Genomic DNA, 26056 nt, shown 5'->3' with positions numbered 1-26056 from the left:
AAGATGAGATGGGATGAAATGAAATATGTTCCCAAACATCCCTTGTGCACCCTAACTACCCTCCTATCATCGTTTTACTAATCTTTTTATTTTTTAATTTTTTGGTTTACTTAATGGTTAAGAAAGTGACTATTAGTAAAATTGTATATTTTTTAAATTTATAATGGAAAGTATTTTTGAAAGGTCCAAAGCTTATGCATTCATAGATGATCATGCTACAAGAAAAATGGACTTTTGTGACCAATTTATTGCAACAAAAAGACCATTCGCAACCAATTTTGATTGCTAAAGGGATGAATGATCAGGTATTTCTCATGCATCTTCCCCGCTCCCATTCTCTCCTGTTTTTCATTTGGATCTTTTTTTCATTTATGGCGTTGAATACGTAGGAATGGGTTGGTGTTGATGTTGCAAAGAGTTAATCAATAATAATATGAAAACTAAGATCAATATCGTGAGGCTTGAAAATTAGCTCCACCCCACTAGTGAAGACGAATAGGAAGAAATATACTAACTAAAAAAATGGAGTTAAAAAGAGTAGTAGTGATAACAAAAAACACTAAAACCTAAAATCTTAATTCATCCAAGTCTTACAAATACACTAAACACAAATTTCAACAAAACGAGAAATCTGTCAATTACAAACACACTAAACACAAATTTCAACCAAACGAGAAATTTGTCAATATTTTGATCTCAAGCCCTTAAACCTTTGAGATAATGAAGAAAGTTATGAACCTCTCTATTCTTTTGAGCGGCACAAACCTGAAGCCTTCAAGCATGCAATCTCTTGCATTGCCAACGAAGAGATCTTACGTTTATGTTGCAAAACACCATATTGCACAATGGATTAGTTAAAACCAAGCTTCATCTTCCTATTGAAGATGTCTCGAGAATAGGTCGACTTGATCATATTTCTAAGAATGCAGAATTGAGTCCTTATGAAGTAGATGACTGGAATACTAATGTAAACATACGAAGAACCTGGAATATATCTTTCGTCACCTAGCATGACGTCAAGAGCACAAAAAAAGGCTATCATCAAGGTTAGAAAAGATAGCATTAGTGTAGAAAAACCTAGAATCATCTTTTTCAGTAAAACCTCAAGAAAATCCTCTTCTGTGTAACGTGTTGTGAGGACTTCTAGAAATTTCAAGACCGAAGTTGATGACAAAAAAAGGGACATTGTATCGAGTACTATAAAGATCTTAAACTTTCCTTTCTTATAGAATATTGGAAAGCCTGTAGTTTGGTTGTAACCACCTGGAATGGTAAAAACAATAGTGAACGTAATAGTAACAACCAGAGCAGCCACCACTATACTTGACGATGCTATACCCTTCATCCATTTCTCTCCCTTCTCCCTCATGTTCTCGTGGTTCTTTGTAAACAGTTGTCGTGGAGTCAAACCATTTTTGTTAGTACTTTCTTTAATCTTGGAATTGACAATTCTCTCCACAAGCTGCATTTGTTAAAAAAATATGCTACCAAAATCAACTACATAACTAGGGGTAATGTTAGAAATTTTTTAACATTTTTATCTAATCATTACATAATGATCATTATTCAAACATAAAAAATAATACAACTTTTACAAGTTTCAAAACAAAATTCATATTAAAATGGATAGTCATACAATTTTTTAACTTTATAATATTTTTATTCAAATTTTTTCTCTCATTTTAAAAAAAAACTCAATAAAATAAATTCACTCGAACTATTTTACTAGTATTTATAAAATTCTAAGATACTCCCAGTGTCCAAACATGCTTAATTCTCAAACGTTGCAAACTTTGCTTAAGTGAATTAAAAAAGAGAACAAAAAAGACGAGCAAATTATGTGCCCAAGGAAAAAAGACGAATAAAAAAGCATGTTTTAGGAAAATTAAATGACTATTAACTTCAAATAAAGTAGAAACCTAGCCAAATATACATGCCGTTTCGATATAAATCTTTACTTTTAAAACTACATACTTTGAAGATTTTAGAGCTCGTATTAAAAAATAGTTAGTAATTTGATTGGATATATATTATCTTTTATTTCATAACTTGATGCTATATGTTATATATCAATAGCACAAATAAAGAGTACTAGACGATGTGGCTTAATAACATAAATTGTTTTTCAATAATAATAGATTGAGATAGCTATAGTTGGTTATATATATGGCTTTATGAAAATGGAGTTTATTCTTTGAAATTTTTTAAGTAACAGATATTTTCCAATTATTCTTAATCTATGATAAAATAGCCAGCTCTCTTTAAATTATTTTTGTGTGTATGCGGATATATTATATTTTAAATGTGTAAATTGAAAAGGATAAGAAGACTGTGAATGATTAGAAGACCAATCCTAACAAGGGAAAGAGAGATGTTGTGATGAGGATTAACTATTGAGGGTTATCTATGAGAGGTTGTGTAATGCCAAGGTCCAAATCACATGATTTATACTTTAAAAAGACTAGTCAATAATATAATTAGAGCTCCATTGAAACCTTATAAATTAGAGCAAGAACTTCTTTCCAATCAATGTGGGGCCTCATTCACCACCTACTCTTATCCTTATCATATGAGATATCACCCTTAAATTCCCGATATCCTTATCGAGTCTGCCCGTAATAGGTGACACGGCTCAAATCCTATATTTTTGACCGTTGGGATAAGCTCTAATATCACTTGTAACGTCCTAATAGAAGGTCCAAACTACATGATTTATATTAAAAAATGATTAATCAATGATAAAATTGGAGTTTTATTAAAACTTTATAAAGAGTAAGAATTTTTCATTTCCAAATAATATGAAATCTCATTCACGATCTATCATTATTATTATTATTATTATTATATGGAATATCACAAGTTGGAAGTTCATGGACATCGGGATCATATATCTCTAGTACCGTCGAAGATCTACACCCAGAATATCTGTTTTTCTTTTAAATCCTCTAAAAGTTTGTTTCAGATACTAGGCTATAGCCCTTAAAGAAGTTGGTGCCTAAGGTTATTTTCGGTTCTTTCTTTTGGGAACTACTCTGATTTAAATCAGATCAATTATCAGGTTTTACTTTTAGCATGCCATATGTTGTATTTTGTCTCTAAAAAGTTGTGCAAGGTGACTGATACGAAGAAAGCCGTACATTTGCCTAAGGTGACTGCTTGTTTAGTCTCTTGGGTCACAAGAGAGTGTATAAACGTACTTCTTATTATGGGGTCCATTACAATTATAAAAAAAATTTAAAAGACCAATACCTTTTGCACTAGTTGACAAGGAAAAGATGTATTAGGTGCGTAAATAAGAAGCTTATAAATATAATTTTTCGCTCTTTAATGGATCGTCGCTCCTTTCAAGGAGCGGATCGGCTATGGGTATAACTATAGATAGAGATAGGGTACTGTGTTGCATGTATGAGACTATTGTACAATGTGAATTCCACACGTTTATTATAAGTCTTCCTTTTCACAAGTTAGACGAGAGTTGGAGAACATCTCGATCCATATGTTCAGGTATGATGTGTTCTCGAAAAATGGATTGTCATGAGCATTTATGGTTTAGTAGTTTTGAGTTTGTTGTGTATCTTGTTTCCTTTTAGAATAAGAAAAATTTAGTTATCAAGAGTGAGGGAAAAGAAAATATGCCAGACAGAGAGAGAGAGAGATATGACCTTAAACCATTGTAACTCTCTTTGCATCTGTAAAGCTGCACCAGAGATTTGATTGCGCATAGTGGAATCTTCTATCATCCCTACCATATGTAATATGTTGTCATCGTTGCAATCTCCATAAGATGTCAAAGTGTTCTCCATATCAAACCCATGATATATATGGCTAAAGATCTCAGATTGGCGATACAGAACAGCAAGCATGAGTATGTTCCTCGAATTTCTATATTTATTTTCCAAAAAGCTCGGATGTGTCCTCGCTACCTTAAGAACAAACTCGGAAATCCCATTCTTGATAGCAAGGGTGATTGCATCACAAACTCCACCAATGTTTTCAAGCTGTCCAGTCTGTATGAATGATGTTGATATCTCCTCACACATGAAGGAAAGAAGTTTCTGGGATTGTTTATGGAGCTTCTTCATTGCATACAATTGCACGATTGCTTTCACAATTGCTGAAACAATGCCAATTTAATTAATTGGATGAAACTATAACAAAAAATGAAGAAGGAAAAAGAGTACAAAAATTTCAAACAAAAAATATATATCTAAGATATGATTTTGGTGGAGTAGAGACGGTATACCGGCCAACAAAATTGGAGTGTAGTAGAGCGACGCTACTATTAGCCCTGCAACGTGATTGAAAAAATATTTTCAGTACTTACAGACATGATCATATAAGTTCCACCAAAACAAAGCTAGTAGATAACTTCTTGTTCAAACTAATCATGCACAATATCTTACAAAAATCTTAAATAAAAATTATCAAGATATGATTTTGATGGAGCGGAGACGGTATACCGGCCCACAAGTAGAGGACAACTGAAATTAGGTGGCGCAACAGTACTGCTGTCACTGCAAAGTAATCAACAAAATCTTTTCAGTAACTATGCCAATCAGTTTTCTTCTAACTGAATTTTTTAGTTAAATTTTTGTTGAGGCAAAACTGATATTTTCATTGTCAGTCGAGTCATAGAGTATTGTCTACTTTGAGAAGGATTCTTTACGTGCACATGAATGCCTCCTAAGATTTGGTGTAATACAATGAACGACAGGGCAAATAATTAAGGCAGTCGTCTCAATTGTAAATAGCAATATTTCAAAGCAGATGCAATTAGCATCGATCTTGTATTAAGCAGATATATTCATAAATCAACTGTTAGAAACTTGCAACACTTTTACCGCTATTTGTATAAAGGGACGTATTTTACAATTAACTCGGAGAATATTCCCCCTTAACAATCTGACCAAACAGCTCATTAACTCCTCAAAACTGAAGAACTTCTTTTGGGTAATTAAGATAAAGATATTAATCAAAATCATATGGCAGTTTACGATGGAGATCAGATCTACATATGTAGTGAATATATACTAAAGTTTCCAAATTAGAATAAATTATATTTCTCAAATGTTACAAGCCAAGAATGAGGGAATAGTTATAATTAGTTAAGGCAGAGAGATAGTACCTGATTTGATCCTTGTAATTACTTGATTGCGTTGGCGGCCATTTTCAACGTTGGGAATGTTCAAACGAGTTTCAAAGGTGGCTGGAGCCGATTGATTACCTTTCAGCAAAAAAGCCCAGCAAATATCGGAAAGATCAAGTACTGTCAATCCAGGTCTTGGATGAACAATTTTGTTTTAAATTAGCAACAAGAAACAGCTCATTAACGCCTCAAAACTGAACCGAATATAACAAGCTAGGCTGTAGAATAAACTGTATACATAATGAAAACCTAGGTTTCCAAAATAAATTATATTTCTCAAATGTTACACGCCAAAAATCATGGAAAGTAGGGCAGAAAGATATACCTGATTCAACGTTGGGAGTGTTCAAACGAGTTTCAATGGTGGTGCCAAGAGCTGATGGATGAATGCATATACCTTTCAGCAAAAAAGGCCAGCAAATCTTAAGTCCGTGAAAAATGTCGGATAGAAGTACTGCTGTCAATCCAGGTCTTGGATGAACAATTTTGATCTTTTAAAAATACAACAAAAAATATAATAGCATGTATATATATTATATATATCTCTCTTTAATTGGCTCTATCCGGATATATTGAAACCTTCAAACGAAACATATATAGCATTGAAAAATTATATTTGTGAGAAGATACTATAATCAAATCTTACCATTTAAATAATGTGGATGATGTGTTCTATACAAAAACTTGAAAGTAGAATAACTCTGTAATATTTCACGATTGATCGGTACATTTGTCTTGATTCTCCATCAACTATTAACATAGTAATTGAAAGTAGTGGCAAACTCTAGTAATGAGAGAGAGAGAGAGAGAGAGAGAGAGTAGCACTAACAGTTATAGATCCATTGTTTCCAGAAGACGAGTCGATTTCCACTCGGAAATGCGTTCCGCATAGAAGCCAATGCTAAGAGGGGGGACTCGCCGCGGTCGTCAAGAGCATGTGTCAAACTTGGGTAAAGCCGAATTAAATGCAAAGCAAGATCTGTTGTGTTGTGCGAAGCGTACATGCAGCAAAAGAATCATGAGCAAAATAGGAATTAATTAATTATAATGCCAAGATTTCAAATGATCGATCGGAAATAACGGACAATAATATATATATTGGGTATTAGTAAAACAAAGAGTACGTTGCTACCCAAATTTCTGGAAGATATTGCACGGTTAAGGAGCATAGCTCCTTGGCGGCGTTTTTCTACAAGCACCAGATCATCATGATTCAACGAAGTGAGAGGATACAAGTAGAGCGCCAGTTTGGATCTTTCATACACAAGAGCCGTTATTAGAGCTGTGTAACCATCACCATCTTCAATTCCCAAGTCTTCTGTCGACATTCGACTCACCAACTCCCTGACTATATGGGCATGTCCAGTAGCAACAGCAATGTGAAGAGCCGTTTGGCCTTTATTTGTGATTGCCTTGCTTACTGCCTCCGGTTGATAATCAAGGAAGTCCTTTGTAGCAGTCAAATTACCACGATGCACAGCCCTGTACAAGTCGGCATACTGAAGATAGCTCTTGTCAATGTTGCCCGTATCTGCAATTTTTTTTCTTGTTTTCATGAGATGGTCTTTTTCCGTAAATGCAATTAACTGTGGTCTTTTTCCGATCGCCATTTAGAAAAGGCTGGATTAATCTCAAAAGTAACTAATCCGGCCGCCACCATGAGTGGTGCCAGATGGAGCTGCCAGAAAATACTCCGATTTGGGGGATTCGGCCGAATTTGCCACATTCAGCACCATATCTAGTAAATTTGGTGCCGCCGCAGGTGGTGGCAGACTGGCAGTCCATCCCATAATATATCTTTTAAAGATTTCATTAACAATTAATGACTTAATTAAGTTAAAATTATGTCAGTTAAGTTAATTGGGAAAACTATATATATATATATATATGAATATGTAAAATTAATTAAATAGAAATCTCATATTTGTAATCCTATCATTTTTTAATAATTTGGTTTTTAAAATTTAAAATTCGATTTATGTTTTAAAAATTCTAAAACCACTTAAGTTATTTTTTTCAGCTTTTAAATTTTATTTTTCTTAAGGGCCCATTTGGGATTGCAGTAAGAGTCGTAAAAAGTTTTAAAATAGTCTTAAAAGTTATTTAATGAAAAAATTAAGTTGTTTGTATGTTACATATTAAAGTACTTTTAATCTCAAATAAGCTAAAATGTACGTTTGCCTCAAACGTGATTTTCCGAATAATACAAAATGTAATTCAAATTTTAAAAATACGATTAATTGATGAAAATATCTATACAATTTTTAAACTTTTAAAGATAGATCATAATCTTTAAAAATTTAAATAATCGTCATTTTTAACTTAGAAAATACTTCTTTAATTTGTTTCCAAACAAACGTAACATGTTTAAAAGTGTTTTAAACATATGATTACCAAACAGTCAATAAATTTTTACTAGTAGAATTTATTTATTAAATTATAAACTATATTTCTTATCGGGAACATTTTTTGGATTGGAAAACCTTCTCAACCCATCTTATCTCATCATTACATCGATCTTTCCCAAATTCTCATATAAAATATAGTAAATAATTTAACTATCTCAAATCTCAATTCAGCTTTTTTAAATCTCAAAATAATAATAATAATATTTTATTTAACTTATCTAAAACCACCTCATCTCATCTTCTGAATCAAACTAGAATCTTTTAAATTGTATTTATTTAGGACAGTACTTCCAAGCCTATTGAATTTATTTTGGATAGGGTTACCAAGAATTGTAATTTGTTAGGCAGAGTTGAATCAATTTTTGAGCGGACGTGGCAATGTTGAGAGAAAGAGAGAGAAAGAGAGAAACTAACTCACCAAGCACGATCAGATACTTCTTTTCCAAAGTTTGCCAAGCAGCCTTGGCCGAACAAACTGTCCTAATCTCGGAAAATGCGTCTGGACCGCATGAAATCTGGATCACATGTAAAGCCAAGTAATTCCTCCTTCTACGAACGTTAATAGTAGCAACAGCAGCATCATCGTCGACACCATCATCATCAACATCATCATTTTCATAAGCTGGTGCATTTTCGTCTCTGTCAGTGATGACCTTCCAAAGATCTTGACCCTTCAAGTAGGTTCGCACCCGAATCGCCCATTCCGGATAATTATGTTTGTCAAGTAATTCAGGAACAGGAATAGCCGCAGAAAAGCCAGTAGTACTCTTTGTTTCCATCTTAAGTACCAATGATCTATCAGTATATATTATAATCTATCTGGTGAGTAGAAATATTAAATTGAAGAAAAAGATGAAGTGTTCAAGAGATCAGAGGCAAATTTCATATATAGTAATCTTCAACTTTCATTACAGTCCTAATTTTATTAATTATAACTTAAAAGTGAAATCTAATACTAATAAAATTGACTTGATGAGAAATAGCATGATTTTCTTAACTTCAATCATTGATCAAATTAAAGGATAAAGAGATCATGAATCAGTTACTTGCGAGGCAGCTAGCTAGCTGGAAGACGGAATATTTTTCAAAACTGTCGCCGGTATCTTTAAGTTTCACTTGGCTGTTGTAGTCACAGGTAGTACTCCATGAAGAAATGATGGCTGCACAGCTAACCAATGTTTACCATAACAGGATCCTCTCTGATCACTGTATATATACATATATATAGACTTGACAATGACAGATACAATTTTAAAATATATAAATTCTACGTACTTTTTTTCTTTTTTTTTTTTAAAATTGATCATTATAAGCACTGATAGTTCTTTCAAAGAAACGATAGCCGCACAGCTAACGTGTGGTTACCATGACATTCAGTACCATATCCATATTGACTTATGTCAATGAACATGTGGTGTTTATAATATTTTGTTTCATTTTATGATTTTCATTTATAATATGTTTTTGTATATATGCATCAGATCGAGTACGCAGTAAATATCATATATATATATATATATATATATATATTTATATACACGGTATATATCTCATTGATTGCCCTTGTTTTGATTGTACGTAATCTTTTGGAACGAGGCCGAATAGGCAAATGAATGCATGGATGCAGCTGAAACTGAAAGAGTCTACCTTATCTGATCATGTCTTCCTGATTCTAATGTATTGATCATGAATGAGGACGTCGGCCTCTAATTCGCATATTAAGACGTAATTTGGATAATCAAACGAATTTATCTCATTTTATTATTATAATATTTCTAAATTTTTATACAAAATATAATAAATAATTTAATTTTAATAAATCTTAAAATAATAATATTATTAAAAAATAATATTTTAATAATATTTTATTCAACTTTTAATTTTTATCTAAATTTATCTCATCTGATCTCATTATTAAAAAACTATATCGTATCACAAAATATTATTAAAAATATTATGAAATAGGTTAACACGATACAATATGAATTATTTCAAACTATTTATGTAAATGAATTGAATAAGTCTGAAATTAATCCCTTTAACCTAATTAAATTTAATATAATTTTATATAAATGTTAAAATTACAATATCTGTAAAAATTATAAAACTAACTATTAGTTCAAAATTACAATTCAAATAATAAAAATATCGAAATTAAAATTTTAACAATTTTATTTTAAGTTTAAGGGTATAATTGTAACTTTAACTTTCTTAATGTATCATAACGGATCGATCCGATATCAACAAGTTAAGTAATCGTGTCTTAACAAGTTAAAAATTAGTACTTATGTAAGTAATGTTGGTAGTACAATATTTTGTGATAGGATTGAAATACCACATTATTATTGCTTTAGGAGTACTTAATAATTTCTCAAATATTAAGTCAATTAGTCATAACTCAACTTACTAAACGAAAAACACTCCACGTAACTAAATTGGCGTGTGTTGAGGCATTATACAACAGATAGCTAGGCCCTTTAAAAAATATTTGACATTTTGATTTGCAGAATCTTGGTTGAATTCTCATAAATTCATACTTCTACGTGGAATCAACTCCTTCCATGGATCATTGCAATTTTAATTTGAAACCTTGCAAAGTTTGCTGAGACTATTATCTTCAAATAAAGTAGAAACCTAGCCAAATATATATGCAATTTTGATATAAAAACTTTACTTTTTAAAACTACATCTATAATTTGAAGAATTTAGATTATGTATTAAAAAAAAGTTAGTAATTTGATTGGATATATTATTTTGTATTTCATAACTTGATTCTATGTGTTAATTTCAATAACACAAATGAGGAGTAGACGATGTGGCTTAATAACATTAATTGTTATTCAATAATAATAATAAAGTGAGATATATAGACGATGATGATATGTCTTTATCAGAAAAGAGTTTTATATGTAATAGATACTGGAAAATTATTTACACACAATAATTTTTCACAATATATTTTATAATAACATGTTAAATGACGAATATTTTTGTAAAATATCTTATAAAAATAATATTATTTTATAAAAATACTCTCATTTTATAATATTGTCATAAAATATATTATAAAAATCTGTTATGTGAGTATCTTTACAAATAGATATTTCCCAATTATTCTTATTCTACCTAGTCTATAGTAAAATTGAAGATTGTTAGAGCATTCACATCCAGTATCCCAAAATATCAGATTTTCCATAATTTGAGATTTATTATAAGGTTTTGATCCAAATACTCCCCACATCCGAATCCTTATTTTAGGGAAAATGTTTATTATAGTGAGTCTCCAAATTGTTCATCTCCTAAATCATTTTTTATCAATATTTTATTCTAATATATAAAATAAATATTTTTCTAATCATCTACACTTTCTCTCATATTCATATTTATTATAATTTTAAATAATAATTTTAAAAATAATTTAATTAATTACGAAAATATAAAAAATTTAATTTTAAAAATATTATCATATCCACAAAAAAATAATTTGAATTTTTTTGTAATAGTTCAAAACATAAGAAAATATATTGAGTAGTTAAGTTTGTAAATGGAAGTGAGAGAAAAAAATAATAAAAAAAGAATAAAAAAATATTATTTTAATAGAATAGATAAAATATAGGCAATGAGATGTATGAAGTTTTTGAAAGATGAGTAAAATTTTAAAAATTATATTTTTTAACTAAATTATAAATTTTTTTCCAATAGAAAATGAGATGTGAAAGCTCTTAACGGGATCAATATTTTTCGTAAGTACAGTCGCTAGCTCGCTGTCGTAGTCAGTCACCGGGTGGGTTGTAGATGAATCCTATCCTGAAGAAATGATGGCCGCACAGCTAACGTGTGGTTGCCCACACCATCAAGTAGCTTATCCATATTGACTTACTTCAATGAATTTGTGAATCATATGATGTTTATAATATATATGGAGATCAGGTGCTGGGTGTGGATTGAGAGGGAATTTCAACCCATTTTAATCTCATATTAAAATATTCATTTTATTCCATCTCATTCAATGATTCCAATCTTCTTTTTAAATATAATTGAAATATAAATATTTTAAAATTAAATATTACAATTTTTTTTAATATTTCAAACAAAAAATAAAAAATATACTTTTTTAAAATTTTAAATAAAAATAATATTATAAAATTATATTGTAATAATATTTTAGCATCATAATACTTTTTATTCAACTTTTACTCTTATTTTTCAAAACTTAAAAAATATTCAATTCAAACTATGTAACTACTATTCACAAACTATTTTATTATTATTCATAAAATTCTCATATCATATCACTTTCCAAACATGTAGGCAGGTAGAGGCAGAAATTAGTAAGTAATTACTTATCTAGTTTCCGAAACAGATTATATATATTCTATTTTCAGTGATGTGTTGAAGTAATTAATCAAAATGACATATTTTTTTTTCACCAAAGCTTTAATTTTGACGCATGAAATGATATACGAGGGTTCTTTTTTTTTTTTTTAGATGCAACGTACTCTGGATTTTTCAGTCCTTGCATTGTTATTTGTTCGAAATCCCAGATCTCACAAGCTCCATATATAGTGCACGTCAAAATCAGGAAAAACTCAAATTGTTCTCATAATCATGATTGAAAATTCTGATCTCTAAAAGATCAGAAAACCTTTCATTTGAATTTATGTTAAATGCTGCGAATCAAATCACTTTAATTTGATATTATTTCCATCTCTTTTCTCTATTTTAATTAATCATTTTTATTATGATATTAGAACTCTTAACTGACGTCAGGTTTGATTATATTGACTATTTCTCTCAATTACCTCTTCATATCACAAAGTTTTCATTATCATTCAATCATGTTTAATCTCAATCTAAGCATTTAGAATATCCTTATAAGAAGTGAGCTTTTTTTGAATTTTGGTTTATTGTGAACATTATTTGACGCAAAGCTTCAATTAAGTCTCGCTATTGTAGTCAGTCACCGATAGGTTATATGGTAGATGAACCCTATCCTGAAGAAATGATGCAGGCCGCACAGCTAACGTGTGGTTACCCATACCATCGAGTACCTTATCTATATGGACTCACTTCAGTGAATATGTGAATCACATGATGTCTATAATATTGAGATAAGGTGCCGTGTGAATCTCATCTTAAAATTTTTATTTTATTCCGTTTTATTCTATCTTCTTTTTAAATATAATTCAAATATAAATATTTTAAAATTAAATATTATAATTCTCTAAACTTTTAATAAAAATAAAAGATCATTACTTAAACACTAAAAATTAGTACAACTTTTATAAATTTCAAAACAAAACACAAAAATCAATACAATCTTTACAAATTTTTACAAAACTCTCATCTCATCTTATCTTAATCATTACAATTTTTTCAAATTTTTATATAAAATAAAATAAGTAATTCAACTTTTTCAAATCTCGATACAATATTTTTAAATCTCAATACAAAAATAATATATTCTAATAATATTTTATTCAACTCATCTTTAAAAACAAACAAAGCTTAAAACCAAAAATTAATATTAAAAATTATATTTAAACTACTCTTTAACGTATTTTATAATAATTTTATTCACATTTTTCTTTTTCATTTTTCCAAACCAATAAAATATTTTTACTCCAACAATTTCATTATCATTTAAAAAATTCTGAGACACACTCTGACACACTCCAAGTGTCCAAACCTGCCTTAGTAATCGGTTTGGATTCCGAGTACAGATAGAGACCGTCTTACAGTTTTTTATATCCAAACCTCTTATATTTTATTTTTAAATTTTAAAAATATCAACTGAAATAAATAATAAATAATAATAAATAGTAAAATTTGACAGTAAACAACATATAAATAGTAATAAACAGTAAAATCTGAAAATAAACAGTAAACAGCATAATAACAGCGTGTGAACAAGAATAAACCGTACATACTTCGGATGAAAATTAAAATAATGGAATTCAAATTCTTTTATTCGTTTGTTTTGAAAGATGAGATAAGTTAGAATTAAAATTAAAAGTTGAATAAAATATTATTAAAATATATTATTTTTATATTAAAATTTTTAAAAAATTAAATTATTTATTTTATTTTATATAAAAATTTAAAAATATTATAATGATAACGAGGAACAGCAGTATAAGTAAATTAGTTGCGAGGCAGCTACCCGAAGACGGGACATATGTTTTCCAAAACAGCCTCTCGTCGCTTTAAGTTTCACTTGGCTGTTGCATGTAGTCACAGGTAGTCATGAAGAAATGATGGCTGCACAGCTAACCAGTGGTTACCATAATATGATCCTATCTATATAGAGGGGCTCTACAACTGCACATAAAATCTCGACAGTGCAAAAAAAATTATTATTTTTATTTATTTTAATGTATTTTCTTAATATTTATAATATTTTTTAAAAATAAAAAAATTTATCATATTATTAAAAAATACTATTTAATTACTAAATAAAAAAAAATTACACTATCCAGATCTCAATGTATAGCTTCAGCATTTCTTTTTTATATATATTGATTTACGCAATGATATATATAAGTTTAAGATTTATAAGTTCTATATAAATATATATATATATATATATATATATTGTTTTTAAAAAGTGATGGTTGTAGTCACTGATAATACTTTTGAAAATGATAGCCGCACAGCTGGTTACCATGAGATCCAGTACTATATCCATACTGACTTATGTCAATCAACATGGGATATTTATAATATTTGTTTTCTTTCATAATTTTCATTTATAATATATTTTTTATACGCAGTTAATATCATGTATAATATATATATATACACACACACGAGTTATGTCACTGATTGGCCTTGTTTTGACCGTGAGTAATCTTTTGGAACGAGGTCAAAATGAACATGCATGCAGCTGACACTGAAAGAATCTTATTGAATCATGCTAGTCATGCTTTAACCTGAAGAGGACTCGTTTTCAGAAGTTCGGTAAAACAGATGTATGTCGACTGTTCTCGCTATTCAATTATTTCCTTCCCACCTGATATAGAACCAAAAAACATAAAAAAAAAAAAAAAAAAAAAAAAAAAAAAAAAAAAAAAAATTATTATTTATAAATCTCATGTATCATATATCATTCTTTTTATTATTATTTTAATTATTTTCTCTTATCAAATATATAATATATAGAATCATAGATAATAAATAGAATAATTTAATTATTTAAAAAAATAAAACTAAAAAAATTTAAAAAATTAAAAATTATGTAATGTGTAGTTTATAGGACTTATTAATAGCAAAGTTTCTATAAGATTATCAGTACAGTTACAATATAAGATACTATCAGTAAATTAAAAAGAACATGATATAAACTTCATAAATTTAGATTTATTATTAACGGATTGAGATTAAAATAGATTGACTCGTTAATATAAGATTTATAAACAAATCAATCTATTTAACACAAAATCAATCATTTTTTACCTGTTTATAATTTATTTTAAAATTAAAATTTTATTATAGTTAAGTTATAATATGGAGATTTATCAATATGCTTATGTTTTTATTTTTTTATTATTGAAATTGTAATTTTAGACCTATACTTAAATTTATTATTATAGAATTTGTAATATATGTTTTCTTATATATTAAAATTTAAAAAATATTAATGTATATTTATTAATATATTGTAGTTATTAATAAATATAAATTTTTACTTTGATTTAAAATCATATTAATCAAATCAAATCAGTTATATGTTTTAATTTAATTTATTTATATAAAATAAATAAATTTAAATGAGTGTTAATATATTTTTAATTAATTAATAACTTAATAAAAAAGAATGCCATTGTACGATCCATTATCTAATTAAATTGAATTAAGATTTAAAAATATGATAGATTTAACTTAACAGATCATATTCCAATTGATTTATATAATTAAATATTCATAATTTAAACACGAATAGGAATTAAAACACGATTTGCCAACCCTTAAACTTGCCTACCCTCTTTCACCAGTTGTCCATTGATGGTGAAACAACTGTCTGCCATCTTATTGGATCATGAATTACTGTTTCAGGGTGACGTCATTCTAACGACGTCCTCTCAACAAATTAAATGCAGAAATGCTAAAATTACCGAATTCGGACCAAAAAATTCTACCGAATCCTTTTTGTTTTTCAAATTTTTTTTTTTTTTAATTTAGTGATTGAGTAATTTTTTTAAGTGATGATATAATTTTTTTAAAAAAAAAATTTAAGAACATAAAAAAAAAATTCAAAAAAAAAAAAAAGATTTCATTCAATAGGAATTCAGACTACACAAAGGGTGGATATAGCACCACTCAATTAAATCCGACTGTACCGTCCGATCGACCTTATTGACTAGTTGTCCATTGATGATACATATTTTAATTTTTTATAAATATTTTAAAAATAGATTTTAATACTTTTTAAAAAAATGTAAAAAAATTAAAAAACACTTTCTTAACTGAAAAATAAAAAAAAAAATTAAAACTTCTACTCATAATTTTCACATACTATACATCATATTTTTTTTATTTTACTAAATATTTAATATATGGATGAAAAGTAGAAGAATTCAATTAGTTTAAAAAGAATAAATTTAAAAAAAATTAAAAACATTAAAAATATGTGGTGTATGGTGTATAGAAATGATGAAAATAAAGTTAAAAGAAATAACACAAATCGGTGAACACTGTTAATAATCACTCTTGATGAACACAACATTTTCCTATTATAAATATGATCATATTGCTCGTGAGCATATAAAACAAGTCCTATAATTTAATTTAATCACCATGAATAACATCTAAAGATAAATTTAACACAAAAGTTTTACATAAGACATTTTTATATAATTAATATGTGATTTATCAATTTTATTATTTTATTTTAATGCTTAAAGATGTGTATATTTAAATAGAAAATAAAAATAATAAATTACATGTTAAAGATGTAGAAACATGAGAAATCAAACATTTATTCTGAGATCAAGTTAAGCTTTATAAATGGTAGAAAAATACCAGCCGGCAGACATGTTATATTAGGCGTTTGTCTGTTTTAAGGAGTGGGGAGGGAGAGGTCAGATTCAGCTTTTTGGTTTTCTACAACGTTCGTGGTGACGTGATTTGAAAGAAAAGCTTGAATGGTAGGGAAGGTTTGAAGAAAAAAATGTTGAATAAAAGAAAAAGTTGGGGGAAATTTCTCCCGAAGAGGCCCCAACCTTTTGACTACAAAGTGTAGAACCAAAAACTTTTTGAGAAAGTAGCGGTTGTTGTCATATTTCTCACCTAGCCCACTTGTCCTTTTACAAATTGTCAACACAAGCGTTAGGGAGATAGCGTCAATTTTGCTTATAGGCGTTGCAGGGTGACTAATAAGGTGTCAAATTGTGATAATAAATCATATTTGTCGTGTCAAAATATATCTATTATATTATATAAATTAATTTTAATAAAATATATCTATTATATTATATAAATTAATTTTAATTTAATATGTTAAAATTATCGTATCAAAATTTTAAACTGATCTATTAACATAATAGGTCATGTTGTGTCAATCTATTTTTGTCTATTAGTGAACATTACGAAATAAGTTACAATGACACAATATGACATTTTCAAACTATTTATGTAAATAGATTGAATAAGTTTAAAATTAACTTCTTTAACTTGATTAAATTTAATATAATTTTATATAAATGTTAAAATTATAATATCTATAAAAATTATAAAACTAACTACAAATCTAAAATTATAATCCAAATAATAAAAATATTGAAATTAAAATTTTAACAATTTTATTTTAGGTTTAAAGGTATAATTATAATTTTAACTTTATTAACGTGTCATAACGGGTTGATCCGTTATCGACCCATTAAGACAATCGTATCTTAACAGGTCAACCCGTTTTGATCTAAACTCTTTAAAACTAAACTTAAATACGTTATTATTGTATCGTGTTTATGTTGGATTAACGGATCGTGTAACATATTAGCACTCTTACTTTATAGAAAATAAATTCAGATTAAAATTAAAAATTAAATAAAATATTATTATTAAAATTAATAATATTTTTTAATATTATTATTATTTTAAAATTTTAAAAAACTGAATGATTTATTATATTTTATTTAAAAAAATTATAATAATAAAATAAAATAAAATAAAAGACTTTTATTTTCTAAACTTTGGTTTGTACTGACTTGTCAGAGCATATTTTATCAGGCAATCAATCAGCCATTCACTTGACGAAAAGGTCCTGACTGGGCCCGCTGGAATGTTGTCCCAAAATCTAGTCTGGTTGTTTTGGTTCAAGATGTTCAAATAGGAGTAGCGGGGGTGACGCATAATAGTTCCGGTTTGGCAGTTAAAATTTCTTATCTTAAATTTAAAATTATCATTTTATCATTATAATTTTTTTAAAATTTTTATATAAAATATAATAATTAATTTTTTTAATTTTTTTTAAATTTTAAAATAATGATAATAAAATTTAAATCTTAAAATTTAAAACTTTCATCTTACTGTCAAACCGAACCAAATCTAACTCCTACAGAGCATGGAGACTCGTACATTCATGTCGCACATATTCCATGCTCTGTACGAGTTGGCCAGGACGGTTCAAGAGATTCAAAGGTGGCTGGTTCGCATGTGGGAATGACGACACAATTGTACAGTTTTGCTTTTTGATTGATGATGGCGAAGCGATCGTGAAAAGACAGGCTCTTTTGGTTCGGTGGCTCCCGCTGTGAGTCACCGTTAGGTAAAAAAAAATTTTTATTTTTTTGATTTTTTTTTAAAAATTATTTTTTAATATTTTTAAACATTTTAAAAAAATATAAAAAAATTATAATAATATTATAAAAAAATTACTTAATCATTAAGAAAAAAATTAAAAAAAAAATAAAATAGGGCCAGCGGTGGCCCCCAGCGGGAGCCACCAGCAGTGGCCCTATCATTTTTCTTATCTTTATAAATTCATGCACCACATATTCATTGTCGAGAAATGCTTGGATCCAATAATAGTTCTGAGCGTTTCTTGATAGTATTTTTTCTTTAAAATTAAGGCCTTGTTTGTTTAGCCAAAATAAAAAATCTCATCTCATCTCATCTCAATTCATCATTACACCTTTTTCAAATCCCAATACAAAATATAATAAACAATCTAACTTTTTCAAATCCTAATATAAAATTAATATTCAAAAATTATATTATAACAATATTTTATTTATTACTATTTAAAACATCTCATCTCATCTGTGTAACCAAACGGGGCCAAGATTATTAAGAAAAAATAATGAAAAAAAAAGAATTATTCTTATTACAGTCCTCTTAAGTGGACTGCATTGCAGACAAATAAAATATAGTATTTCATTTAATCCAAACGCTGTGTTTCGTTTTATAAAAATAAGACTTCGCCTAAAGACCTCGTCCCTTATACAGAATTCAAAGAGGACTTTGCCCCTGTCCATTGCCATTTGTCTATTGACTACAGTGTTTCATTGCACAATGTTGCCGCCTTATGCCGTTGTTTATTGAGCGCACATTACCATTTGTCTGATAAGAACTCAACAGAGCGGAAGCTTTGTTATTTGTAAAAGAATTATTCTTATTTTGAATATTTACTTGTTTGTGGTAAGATATTTAATTGTTTGTAAAAATTTTCTGATTTTACTAGTTGAGGAAAGTGAAAGCTAGGGGAGGAACAAGGGCTTTAATATGCTATTGTTTCTAAAATGAAGAGTATTTCCTCCCGAAGTTAAAGGTTGATGGCGTTATTCTTGAAATGCACTTACTCAATCGTTGTGGTTGGGGGGCATGCACGGCAGAGGCCAGAAGGAAACTGAACATTTGAAATATTTGAGAGATTTAGGTTATAGAAGAAAGATGATAATTTAGTCTATTCAAATTTAAAAATGAGGACAATTTAGTAATTTTAGGCTATGACTGCAATACAGCCCTCTTAAGAAGATTGTATATAGAACGACTCAAAAAAAAATTTACCTTGTCGGGAGAATCTCTGAATATTCCCAGTGACTGTAGAGCCACCCTTGTTTTATTTTCATAATTCATGTTTATTTGTTTGTCTTTTTACTATAAGTTACTTGTGTTAATCGCTATGTAGATATAATTATTGTCCATTGATGACAAACCTATGTAGGACAATAGGCAATGTATACTGTGGAGAGGATATAATGTCTGAGGAGACCGAAGTAGATTTGGGCTATTAGCCAGCCCATGGTCCACTTCACTATACAAGCTCTTATCAGTTTTGAGGAAGCCTGGCCCGTTTCCAATACCAACGAGTTAACTATCTAGTAGTAACATTGGATAGAAGTGGCTACCATTTGAATCAAGTATGGGATGAACTCATCATCTCCAAGTTAGAATTTCAAATAGAGGATGAGTTTGTTATCACACAATAATAGAACATTTCATGAAATTCCTATAGAAAGGAAGAACTCATGTATGTAAAGGGCATTTGATTCATTGATATTCAAGAGAATTTATTCTATCATTGACATAAGCATCGGAGGCGTTCCTTCAAACCCCCTAAGCTGTCTTGTTCTTTGGTTGTAGGTGGTCGTGAGTCGGTGGTGGTGAAGCATGTCCATAACAATTGGTGTCGTTTATGGTATCCCTTCATCCTACAACCAGCGGGCTTTTCACATGCCCACTACAACTCGATTACAGGCAACTAGAGATCAAGAAGCATCGTCCAGGAACATGGAGGGAAGACTTGCAAAAATGTAGGAAGTAGTGAGAAAACTCACCGTTAAGTTGGAAACATTGAGAAAGGAAAATGAAATCCTAAAGGTGAAAAATGGTCCGTCACAAGAAGATCAGGGAGAAAGAATGGAGATGGAGGCGCACTGTGCTGGCGCGGGGAAGTCTCCTCAAGAAAATGTGGAAAAGAAGAAGATGCATCGCGACCTGCAGAGCTTGATGGACAAGTATGAAGAAATGGCCAAGAAGATAGGGACATCTTCCTCGGTCGATCAGTTGCTCTCCAGCACGAATATGCCATTCTGTGTAGAAATCATGGCGATACCCTTACCTCCGAAGTTTAAAGATCCTGTAGAATATTAGGAGAATTTTAAAGCCCATGTGACTCTCCACGGGTTTCCCGAACAAATTGCATGTCAAACTTTCCCTTTTACCCTGAAAGGAACGGCGAGAGGTTGGTTCTGGGCGCTGCAGCCAGGTTCCATAGACAATTTCAATGAGCTGGGCCGGCAGTTCTTAACCTAGTTCATGGTGAGCAGAAGGCGGAGGACACCAGTTGCACACTTATTGATCGTCAAACAGAGAGAGGATGAAAGTCTGGAAGCATATCTCACACGTTTTAATAAAGAGAGAATAACAGTTGATGATCAAGATGAAAATATTATGCTAGCTGCACTACTCATGGGTATTTGGCCAATGAGTCTTTTCATGGCAGAATTGGCAAGGAAAACTCCCTTCACGTTATAAGAATTTATGGACAGGGCCGACAACTTCGTCAGCGCCAAGGATACACTTATTGCCCTAACTGCTCGATCGAAGGGAAAGAATGAATGGGGATCGAGAGGAAGTCAGAAGAAAGATCGGGAAGGGGGACAAAAGGCGAGAAGGGACCAACGTGATTCGAGACATGAGAGTAATGTAAAAAGACATAATAGTGGTTACGTACACTACTCCAGTGTGCATAACCAAGATAAGGCAAGAGAAGCAGGGCAAGATGATGGTAATAGGCGACAAACTAGGAAGTATTGCACTTACCATAAAACAAATGGGCATAAAACTGAGGATTGCCACAACTTGAAGTGAAAAATCGAAGATATTAGAGACAATGGTCAATTGGAGTGACTAGTCACCCAGAATGCTACCCCTTTGGGGAGTGCAAGCGATCAAAAGCTCAAGCACAAAACTCGGTGAAGTGAGAGCCCTAGACGACAAAGCTCCCCAAAGAGAGGAACAAGGTCGTAGGAACCTCTTGATCAGAGACCAAGGATGGATATCAGAGAAACCCACCCCTAGGTGAGATACACACAATCGCCGGTGGGTATGCCAGAGGTCGTTCAACCTCCTCAGGGAGAAAGGTGTACGCAAGATGGGCAAGGTATGAAGAAGTTTACAATGTGGAGAGACCTATCAAATAGCCTCGGCTACAAGTGTCTTCCACAATATCTTTTGGTGATGAGGATTGTCGAGGGGTTGTATACCCATACGACGATGCTTTATTGGTAACAATGTTGGTAGCAAATTACAATACAAGGAGGATACTAATTGATAATGGAAGTTTAACAGACATTCTATTCTAGGACGCTTTCAGCAAGATGGGAATTAGTCTAGATCAATTGCGACCTACATCGATCACATTAAAAGGGTTCACGGGGGACACAATTCAACCCATAGGGTCCACTACATTACCGGTATCTATGGGCATGGATCCCCATGTTACCACTACTATGACAAAGTTCTTAGTGGTAAGAACTCGGTTAGCATATAATGCAATTATTGGTCGGCCCACATTGAATGCATTAAAGGTGATCACCTTGATACATTATCTAAAGATGAAATTCCCAATGAAGACATGAGTGGGTAAGGTGCACGGTGAGCAGGTCTTTGCCCAAAAATGCTATGTACAAGAACTCAGATAATGAGAAAAGGAAGTGAGTGTAGCAGAGTCAGGGGAAGTGGCGGACGCGACCTTTCCACCACCACCCCAAGTATTGATGACTGAAGCAAAAACAAGGGATGAAGATGCCTTGAAACATGGAGAAGCATATGAACCTTATTAAAGGTTGTAACGTGGTTTGAGTTCGGAGCTATATTAAAAAAAATGATGAAAATGATTCAAAAATTTCAAAGTACATACAAATGAAATCTTATTAAATATCTCAGTAGACCACAGTTTTCATTTGATGTACTTTCCAACTTTTCAGATCATAGAATAATAATACTTTTCCTTCTTCTTTCTTTTTTTTTTCAACAATTTGTTGAAAAAACACACGCCACTTTGGTATTCTTGTCATTTCAACCCAATCTTGACTTTTTTTTTTTAAGAACCCAACATAAAAGAAGGAAAATGCAAATCACACACAGGTAGAAAAAATCAATGTATAGGCTATACTCCAATATGGCGAGGCATGGATGATGTAGGCATATGAAAAGAAAAAGCTACATTTGTTTATTGGCTCAAAGTTGGCTATTAAGGGTCTATGATGGAAATGGCTAGCTTGAAAAGCTCAAATATTGATCCTAAGTTGACCATGTAATAATATTATCAAAAGAAGTGCCAAATTCACCAGATCAACGAACACTCATTACAATTTACTGCATTTGTTAGCTCTCAATCCCCTCCAAAACTCACATGAATACTTAAGCAAAATAGTTTTCTAGTTATATATGTCATAACAAAACTTGGATGAGTGCATTATGGGTTCTGTGAATGTTTCAGCAAAAAAATGATTATGGTGGGTTTGGTGAATTCACAAAGACGGTTATGAATGCGAATGAGTACATATGTAAAAAAGATGCACGTGTGATGCAAATTAAAACAAAATTGACACATGAAAATATGCCAAAAAGTTCCAACAAGTATTTTAAATACTGAATTTGCACCACCACCCCCAACTTAAATGAAACATTGTCCTCCATATTGAAGATTCAAAATTGAATCTGGAGTAACTAAAAAGGGTATAACACTCCTGATGAGTGACATGGGTAGCTCGCTAAGCATCAGAGATGGTAACCTGAAATGATAAAATGAAACTAATTTATAAATAAAAATAAAGAAAACAACAGCAAACAAAATGGAAAAGATATAAAACAAGAAAAAATGAAAATAAAATAAAATAAACAAAACAAATAAAGAAAACATACCTGCGTGGTGTGGTCAAGGTTGATAGACCAGATCAAAAGTGGAATGTCTTCCATCTACAGAACTTGCCTATCAATTAATACTTTAAGGCGTTGATCATTTACTTTAAAGATCCGACCATCCTTAGGATCCTCTATTTCTACCGCCCCATTTGTAAAGACATTCTTCATTACAAAAGGGCCTGCCCACGTAGACTAAAATTTTATAGGGTGGTTATGGAGTCTAGAATCATATAAGAACACTCAATTATTAGACTTAAACGTTTTTTCAACATATTTTTATCATGAAGCGCTTTCATTCTAATCTTATAGATTCTAGAGTTCTCATAAGTATCATTTCTCAACTCCTCTAACTCGGTCAACTGAAATTTTCTAAACTTACCTACTTCTCTTAAGTTAAAATTGAAATGTTTGATGGCCCACTAAGCTCGATTGTTGAGCTCCACAAGTAAGTTGCAAGGCTTTCAAAAAAACAAGTTAATATGGTGTAATGCCTAAGGGAGTTTTGAAATCTGTACGATAGGCCCAAAACTCATCAACTAGTCTCAAAGACAAATCTTTGTGATTCGGGTTGATCGTTTTTTCTAAAATTTGCTTAATTTTTCTATTTATAAGTTCTACCTGTCCACTTGTTTGGGCGTGGTAGCTAGTAGAAATCTTATGTACCACCTCATATTTTTTCATTAAAGCTTGAAAAAAACGGTTGAGAAAATGAGTATCCCGGTCACTAATGATAGCACGTGGTGTACCAAATTGAGATAACATATTCTCTTTCAGAAATTTAATTATCATCCTATTTTCATTGCCCTTGCAAGCTACCACCTCTATCCATTTTGACACATAATCTACTGCCACAATAATATATTGATATCCAATAAAAGGAGGAAATGGTCCCATAAAATCAATATTCCAACAATAAAAAATTTCAATCACTAAAATTGGGTCTAAGGGCATCATATTACAACAAGATATAGCTCTGAACTTTTGACACTTTTCACATGAGCGACAATAGATGTTTGCATCTTTAAACTAAGTGGGCCAATAAATCCACATTGCAGAATTTTTACAGTGGTTTTCTTCATTGAAAAGTGGCCCTTATAAGCTTGGGAGTGACAAAATTTCAAAATACTAGCAATCTCTTCATCTGGGATGCACGTCTTAAAATTTGGTCATGCTAGTATTTGAAAAGAAAATGGTTATCCCAATAGAAATTATATACCTTAGTCATGAACTTCCTCTTGTCCTAAGTGCTCCAATCCACCCGCATTTTACCTACAGCCAAATAATCCACAATATGAGCAAACCATGGTAGATAAGTAATAGAAAGTAAATGCTCATCGGGAAAATCATCCCTAATTGGCAGGTGGTCAGAGATATTCTCAAATATGAGCCTCGAGAGATGGTCAGCCATTACATTCTCCACTTCTTTTTTGTCTTTGATGGTGATGTCAAATTCTTGCAAAAGTAAAATCTATCGTATTAGTCATGCCTTAGCATCATTCTTTGTAAGAAGGTACTTAAGGGCTACATGATCTGTGAAAATAATAATAGGAGAACCAATCAAGTAAGCATGAAACTTATCCAAAGCAAATACTACAGCTAGCAACTCTTTTTCAATGATGGAGTAATTCATCTGAGCATTAGTTAGAGTTCTACTAGTATAGTAAATGACAAAAGGGTTCCCCTCCCTTCCCTGTTCAAGAACAGCACCGACAGAAAAGTCACTAGCCTCACACATGATCTCAAAATGTAAAGTCCAATCAGGTGGCTGCATTATGGGTGCTGAGGTAAGCTTGCCAATTAGCATTTTAAAGAACTTTTGACAAACTTGTGTACACTCAAATGGTAAATCTTTAGCTAGGAGGTCACACAGTGGTCTAGATATGTAAGAAAAATTCTGTATGAACCTCCTATAAAAGCCCGCATGACCAAGACAGGATCTCACATCCTTTACTGTCCTAGGTGTAGGCAACTTAGAGATTACTTCAATCTTAGATTGATCAACCTCTATCCCCCTAGAAGAAATAATATGCCCTAAGACAATACTTAGGTACCATAAAGTGACATTTTTTCCAATTCATTCTCCTCACAACGTCTATCATTGAAGAACTCAATTTCCACACAATAGTCTTCAATACCATAGACGATTTGACCAAATCACAAGTTTGGTCATAATGAAGAATCAACCTCTTTACAGAAAAGACAACACACCATTATACAGACTGCTTACTTGAACAACGGCTTTTGAATACATGCGAAAGCTAATAACAAATATTCTTGGCCAAAGTAAGAACATCACAAAGTCTGCATGAGCATATCTCAAAGATGGCCAAACTTCCTCCTCTATCTACCAGATGAAACTGTAGACTATTCTCACTATGCGCCAATGCCAAAATCAAAATCATGCTTAAATTTAGAGGTGAAAACCGACACAGTTGGCGCAGTTTTTGGGCAAAACCGACACCAACCAACGTCTGAAAATAGAGGGGCAATCGAACGAAACCATATGTTAGGGAGAAGGAAAACTGTCCATCTCGACTTCGACGATTCTCTGGTGGCTCGATTAGTGTAGATGCGAGATTGTCGATTAGTGTAGATGCGAGATTGTTTTGAGAGAGAGAGAGAGAGAGAGAGA

General features: G+C 30.9%; 1 protein-coding gene across 3 annotated transcripts; it reads right to left on the bottom strand.

The window, feature by feature from the left end:
* Positions 1 to 525: 525 nt before the first annotated feature.
* On the bottom strand, positions 526 to 8761 carry LOC122294092. 3 transcript variants are annotated; one of them, XM_043102552.1, is made up of 10 exons: positions 8601 to 8761; positions 7973 to 8349; positions 6279 to 6677; positions 5976 to 6125; positions 5472 to 5543; positions 5126 to 5224; positions 4461 to 4514; positions 4244 to 4288; positions 3663 to 4114; positions 526 to 1462 (listed from the first exon to the last, which is right to left on the bottom strand). In XM_043102552.1, the coding sequence occupies exons 2-10, from the start codon at positions 8331 to 8333 to the stop codon at positions 851 to 853; spliced, it is 2244 nt and encodes a 747-aa protein (XP_042958486.1). In that variant the 5' UTR covers positions 8334 to 8349; positions 8601 to 8761; the 3' UTR covers positions 526 to 850. The 3 variants fall into 3 exon arrangements, with proteins under 3 accessions (XP_042958486.1, XP_042958488.1, XP_042958487.1); XM_043102554.1 differs by having other exon boundaries at positions 7973 to 8333; positions 8601 to 8760; XM_043102553.1 differs by having other exon boundaries at positions 7973 to 8373; positions 8601 to 8759.
* Between the last annotated feature and the right edge of the window lie 17295 nt (positions 8762 to 26056).

This window comes from Carya illinoinensis, chromosome 14 (genome assembly GCF_018687715.1).
Source record: "Carya illinoinensis cultivar Pawnee chromosome 14, C.illinoinensisPawnee_v1, whole genome shotgun sequence".
NCBI lineage: Eukaryota > Viridiplantae > Streptophyta > Magnoliopsida > Fagales > Juglandaceae > Carya > Carya illinoinensis.
The sequence above is the reverse complement of the archived record's forward strand: the minus strand, read 5'-3'. Positions and strand labels throughout refer to the sequence as shown.

Coding starts and splice junctions, on each gene's coding strand:
- LOC122294092 (XM_043102552.1), bottom strand. CDS start 8,333: ATGGAAACAAAGAGTACTACTGGCTTTTCTGCGGCTATTCCTGTTCCT. Junction 6,126..6,278: donor AATATCTTCCAGAAATTTGG/GTAGCAACGTAC, acceptor ACAACACAACAG/ATCTTGCTTTGCATTTAATT. Junction 4,515..5,125: donor AATTACAAGGATCAAATCAG/GTACTATCTCTC, acceptor ATTACTTTGCAG/TGACAGCAGTACTGTTGCGC.